This window comes from Neophocaena asiaeorientalis, unplaced genomic scaffold (assembly GCF_003031525.2).
Source record: "Neophocaena asiaeorientalis asiaeorientalis breed wild unplaced genomic scaffold, Neophocaena_asiaeorientalis_V1.1 scaffold357, whole genome shotgun sequence".
Lineage (NCBI taxonomy): Eukaryota > Metazoa > Chordata > Mammalia > Artiodactyla > Phocoenidae > Neophocaena > Neophocaena asiaeorientalis.
The window spans coordinates 3,620,739-3,627,054 of record NW_020173270.1 but is presented as its reverse complement, the minus strand read 5'-3'; the positions used below and the strand labels follow the sequence as shown (position 1 = coordinate 3,627,054).

Sequence of the window (6,316 nt, the reverse complement as noted above, 5' to 3'; positions counted from 1 at the left end):
TGTGGGGGGTGGCCGGGCAGTGGGTGAGGGGCCCTCCCTGCCTGGCCCTGTGCCAAGGCCAGCAGCTACTGGAGGTGTATCAGGCTGGCACCTGGCCTGTGGCTGAGGCAGGGGGTCTGGGAGGTGAGCCAGGAGAGCCCGGACCTGAACGTGGCTCTGACACATGGCAGCTGAGAGCCCCTCCTCCCTCCCTCCCTCGCTCGGGGCTGCACCGACCTGGACACCGAAGACATCCTCGCAGGGGTGGCGTTTGAGCAGGGCCCACTCAGACGTCTGGCCCTGCAGCAGGCTGATGCACACGGCCATCTCCCCGCACGTCACATCTGCCCCGAAGCGCTTACAGACCCGCCGGAAGGGCAGGTTCCCGCACTGACGACAGCAGGGGACAGAGTCACATGTGAGGGCACGGCAGGCAGGGACCCCAGACACCCGCCCAGGCCCCAAGCCCCCAGGGTGGGGAGGCAGTGGGTACTGCTGGGAAGACCACGCTGCCAGCTCCCGGCCCACCTCACTGTGGGTCCTACCGTGGTGAGGGGGGCAAGGTACAGTTTGCCACTGATGTCCAGCTGGTGGGAAAGAAAATGCACAATGAACCTCCATCCTCCAACGTGGCTTTCAAGGCCTCTCAAGCCTCAAGCCTCCCCAGGTCTTTGCCCCACACGCTTTGTCCTGCCCCAATCAGCCTGGATCCCTTTCACCGCCGTGCCTCTGCACAGGCCAACCAATCCCTCCACCAGGAATGTTCTTTTCTCCACGTTCTCCTCCACTAGAGACTTCTACTCAACTGTCAAAACCCCAGTCCCAATGCCCTCTCTTCCAGGAAGCCTTTCCCACTGCCCCACTCTGCCACAGCCCGGACCCTCCAGAGCTGGGAGTGAGTGTCCATCTCTATCTGCCCCCAACATCGCTAGTGTCCTCTGCAGGAACCCCATGACACGTACCCGCTTCTTCTCACGGGGCTGCAACCTGACTACATCCTCATCTGTCAGGGGCCCGCAGGTCCTTAAAGGGCCCCTGGGAGGGGGAACGGTGCCCGGCCCCTGGGGGGCCTGCTGGGCGTCACAGCTGTCCTGCCCTGGGGCACCCTCAGCCTCCAGGACCTCGGGGACAGTGGCTTTGGGGGTGGGGCCTGGCAGCTGGCCCTTGCTCAGCTGGCGCAGGGCCTGCTCTGCACGCTTGAAGTGGATCTTGCGCTTTCGCAGTTGCTGCTGCAGGACCTTGTCCAGGCCATTGCGGATGGGCGGGGCCTGGACCAACCCCTCCTTCACCAGATTCTGGCCCTCGGGCCCCAGATGGGCCCCGGCAAAGCGGCAGGTCACACCATAGGGGCACCTGCCGAAGGTCTCAAAGAGCACACAGTGGGGGCCCAGGTCAGCTGGCTTGGTCTCCAGGTAGCGGCCCACGTCGTGCAGGAAGCGGCAGCGGTCGCCATAGAAACACTTCGCGGCGGATTCCTGCAGGGAAACAGGGAGGCAATGAGGGAGAACAGGGAGATGCTGAGGCATCCAGGCAGCCTGGGTTTGAACCTCAGCTCTCTCCCCTCCTGACTGTGTGTCCTCAGACAAGTCAGTAACCTCACCAAACCTTAGTTTCTTCACCTGGAAAACGGAAACAATAACGATACTTACATCATAACGTCATGAAGATTGAATGGGGGGCAGAGAGGCTCACACTCAAGGCCTCTGGGACTTTCTGGAGACAATGACACTCACCTGGACCAGGGAGGGGCAGAGCCTGTTCTTGTCGTAGTGGGTGGGCTTCACATGGGGCCGGCATTTGTTCTGACCCCGGGCCCTCTTCTGGGCCTGTGGCTGCCCCCCAGGCTCAACAGCCTCCTCTGTCTGCCTGTCCTCTGTCTGCCCATCCTCCAGCCGGATCCGCTTGGCCTCAGGCTCATCCAGGTCATTGCCAGCAGGGTCTCCAGCCTCGGTTTCCTGGCTGGGCTTCTCCCGCCCTTTGGCTTCCAGGAATTCATGGAAGTGCTCCTTGGTGGTTAGGTATCTGCCAGCAGAGGGGCAGGGGAAAGGAGGGCTTGTGGAAGAAGTCCCTCCCCTGAGCTCAGATTCAATGAACGCTGGGGAAAGGGACTGAGAACACTTGTCCCTGATTACATGCTTCTACTGATGGGGTGCTCACTACTTACAACTAGCCAGCCGCCAGCCTAGGAGCACCTCAAGGCCACAGGGAGGACCTATTTTGTTTATTTTCTTTATTATTATTTTTTGGCTGCGTCGGGTCTTAGTTGCTGCACGCATGGTCTTCATTGTGGCGCGCAGGCTTCTCTCTAGTTGTGGCGTGCGGGTTTTCTCTCTCTCTAGTTGTGTCGCGCGGACTCCAGGGCGCATGGGCTCTGCAGTTTGCAGCACACAAGCTCAGTGGTTGTGGCACGCGGGCTTTGTTGCCCCCCAGCAAGTGGGATCTTAGTTCCTCCACCAGGGATGGAGCCCACGTCCCCTACATCGGAAGGCGTATTCTTTACCACTGGACCACCAGGGAAATCCCAGGGAGGACGTATTTTGTTCCTGGGTCCCCAGTGCTCAGCCTGACGAAGTACAGGTGTGAGGTGTGAACGCCCCCAGCTATGTTAGGCTAAAAGAAACTACATGTTCCCGCGTGCCTTGCAACGGGTCCGGAACCGCCACATTTCCTAGCATGCCCTTCAGCCCTACAAGCCCCAGCATGCCCCCGGGCACTCACTTCAGACACAATTCCCTGCCTGTAACTTTGGCTGGCTTGAGGTGCACTTGCGCTGTTCCCGCCATATGCTGGGACTACACTCCCCAGCATGCACTGCGGCCTCCGCCTCAAACCCCGCCCACCCCAGCATGGACCGCGGTGTCTTTCGCACGTGTGACAGTCCCCAACGTGCGCGACCACGGGAGCTCGCTGACCCTGCGAGCGAAGGAAGGGCCCAAACAGAAGAAAAGCCTGCGAGCTTCCCGCGCTGGGCCGCTGCCCCAGCTCCCGGCATGCGCCGCTCGGGCCGCGCTACGGGTGCGGGGAAGGCTCCGTGAACTGCTCCCCCGACCCAGCGACTCACTGAAGTTTAATGGACGCTACTCCTCGTTCCGGCTCGATGGCTCCTGGGTCGCCACCGCCACCACTCTCTGCTGGGGCTTCCACCGCTCCCTCCGCCATCGGCCCCCCCTCACACCCGCTTTGGAGTGTTGCGGCGAGGCCTTCCGGGTCGCGCGTGTGTCTTCCCCGGTCGTACTGGTGAAATGCGCATGCCTGGGTCGCTCCAAGTGACGCCATTGTATGCGCGTCGACGCAGTTGGGCGGAGCCTAACAGTGGGTGGGGCCTCGGGTCCCGTTTATACCTCTGAGCCCTTTGCGGGAACCGGGACGTTCAGTAATCCGCTTGGGGCTCTGAAACTGGCTTCCCGCCGGCCACAATCGGCCCACAGAAGTGTTTTGATTTCCTGATGGGGTTTTTAATTGTTTAAATACTGCTACTTTTATTTAGGGCGTTCATTCAACAAATAACTCATCGAGTGCCTGTGTGCTAGATGTTGTCCTAGATGCTAAGGATACAGTAGTGAATAAAACAGACCAAAAACTCCTTGCCTTTAAAAGCTGAGATAGGAGTGGTGAAGACAATGAACATAATACATAAGTAAGGTATACTGTATGTCGGACAGTAATGAAGCAGGGAAGGGGAAGTGGGAAAGCCATTTTTGGTGGTTGCAGTTCTTAATAGAATGGTCAGGGAAAGCTTCACTGAGAAGGTAACATTTGAGTATTTTCGAAAGAAGTGAAGGAAAGAAATAGGGATATCAGAGGAAAAAGTGTTCCACGTTGAGGGAACAGCCAATGCAAAGGCCCTGAGGCAGGACCGTGCCTGGTGTGTTGCAGAAACAGTGAGCCCTGTGTGATTGCTGCTGAGTGAGGGAGGGGGAAAGAGGGAGGAGGTGAGGGCAGGGAGGTGAAGGGGGTAGGTCTTGCAGGGCCTTGTGGGCCTTTGGGAGAACTTGGGATTTTACCCCGAGGGAAGTGGGAGGGCAAACAGCCAAGGACGGTGGAATCTAGTCATTTTCCACAGTCCCCACCATGCCCTGTTGCACCCTCCTAAAGCTCCCTGTTGCTGAAAGAGCCTTGATGTAGTACAGGGATCTCAGGGCTCTGGACCCCCAGCTTATTGCTACATAGTGTTTAGTGCCATCAAACTCAGTAATTTTCATTATTACAGCCCTTTTTTTTTTTTTTTTCCCTAAAATATTTATTTTTGGCCGCGCCGGGTCTTAGTTGCAGCATGAGGTATCTTCGTTGTGGCATGCAGGATCTTTTAGTTGCAGCATGCCGGATCTTTTAGTTGTGGCATGGGCTTCTTAGTTGCAGCATGCAGACTTCTTAGTTGCAGCATGTATGAGGGATCTAGTTCCCCGACCAGGGATCGAACCTGGGCCCCCTGCATTGGGAGCTTGGAGTCTGGACCACCAGGGAAGTCCTGGTGGACTTTGTCCTTTTTAAAACTTTATTTATTTATTTATAAAATTTATTTATTTTTGGCTGCGTTGGGTCTTCTTTGCTGCACGCGGGCTTTCTCTAGTTGCGGCGAGCGGGAGCTACCCTTCATTGCGGTGCACAGGCTTCTCATTGCGGTGGCTTCTCTTGTTGCGGAGCACGGGCTCTAGGCGCATGGGCTTCAGTAGTTGTGGCACGTGGGCTCAGTAGTTGTGGCACACGGGCTTAGTTGCTCCGCGGCAATGTGGGATCTTCCTGGACCAGGCTTCAAACCCATGTCCCCTGCATTGGCAGGCAGATTCCTAACCACTGCTCCACCAGGGGAGTCTAGAACCTTGTCCTTTAACTGCTCTGTGCCTCAGTCTCCTCATCAGAAAGATGGGGCTGATAGAAATATCTCTTTTAGAAAGTAAGGATTCAATAAATAACAATCAACAAATATTAATGACTACTGTTGTTACTGTTACTTTATTACTATAATTTGCCTTGAATTACATGAACACAGTGCAGAAAGGGAATAACCAATCCCTTAGCTCCCCCCTGCATTTCACTGCTAAACTTGACAAAGCTTTCCCTGAGCAGGAAGTGAGGCAGGGACTGTGTTCCTTGAGTGACAGATGGAGAAACTGAGGCCTGAGGAGGGAAAGGATTTGCCTGAGCCCACAACAGGCTCAGCACCAGCTTTTCCAAGACCTGGGAGAGAATGGAATGGGGGCAGGGAGCAGCTTGTCTTCCATCTCTGGCCTCTGCCGCCCTCTATAGGACAATCTGGGAATAAAACAGTGGAGTCGGGGACTCTGGAAGCAACCACAGCGGTCCTTGGGAGACTCAGCCCCCCTGACCCACCTCCAGGGACGAGAGCTCGCTACTTCCTGAGGTGCCCGTCCCATTGCCTCCTGAGGTTCTACCATCATCTCCCTGACATCATCCCAGGGGCACCCAGACCACTCTGGGGAGACAGTTGTTCAGGTGGGGAAACCGAGGCCCACAGAGGGCAACCTCAGGAATGAGCCTCCCCTCTCTGAGCCTCAGCCTCCAAGGAGAACCCTCCTAGGGCTCCCTGGCTGTGCCCTGGGATGACCAGTCTCCTCTGTGTAAGGCAATCCTGGAACGCTTCCTGTGGGGAGGGGGAGAAAGGGAGACTGTGGACTGGCCATTAACAACTATGGTATTAATATAAATGACACACTATTCATTGCTTGCTTTTTTTTTTTTTTTTTTTTTTTTTTTTTTTTTGGCCGCACTGCGCGGCTTGCGGAATCTTAGTTTCCCAACCAGGGATTGAACCTGAGGCCCTAGCAGTGAAAGCGCAAGTCCTAACCACTGGACCGCCAGGGAATTCCTGTTAATTGTTATTATTTATTATGTTATTATAATGGTGTAATATTAATCATTTACCAGTAGCTAGGCAAGTTTTGAGCACTTACTGTATGCTAGGCTCCGTCCTAAGGTCTTTTCATGTATTAACTCCGTTACTCTTCTCTCTGATCTTATGTGGAGGGAACAGGTATTCATCCCAACGCTACCTGAATCCACGGGCTGCAGAGGTCCCTGGCCCAGGGGCTGCCCCACCGCCTAGCCAGAGACCTGGGCATCAGCCTCCCTGCCTGTCTCTCTCCCAACAGCCTGTCAGTCCCCATGTCCTCCCGGCTTTCTCTCCAGGGTCTCTCTATAGTCTATCCCCTCTCCCACCAACACCCCTTCCAAGGCCTCAATGTCCCATCCTGCCCGCAACAGCCCAGCCTCCCAAAGCTCTTTCTAAAACACAGATCTGACCATGGCCCTCCCCTGCTCCCAATCCTTCCATGGCTCCCTACTGCCCCAGCCCTGTACCACAGCCCCAAGTTTCCTG

General features: G+C 56.1%; 1 protein-coding gene across 1 annotated transcript in view; it reads right to left on the bottom strand.

Annotated features, from left to right (window-relative positions):
- The window catches only part of DUS3L (dihydrouridine synthase 3 like), a 5,403-nt gene extending 2,199 nt beyond the window's left edge, over positions 1–3,204 (bottom strand). Inside the window, exons 1-5 of the mRNA XM_024746052.1 lie at positions 3,041–3,204; positions 1,713–2,001; positions 942–1,454; positions 525–566; positions 198–369 (exon numbers count right to left, since the gene is read on the bottom strand). Of these exons, the coding sequence (XP_024601820.1) occupies positions 198–369; positions 525–566; positions 942–1,454; positions 1,713–2,001; positions 3,041–3,138 (1,114 nt within the window). The 5' untranslated portion in view covers positions 3,139–3,204. The remainder of the gene's footprint in view (positions 1–197; positions 370–524; positions 567–941; positions 1,455–1,712; positions 2,002–3,040) is intronic.
- Positions 3,205–6,316: the final 3,112 nt, after the last annotated feature.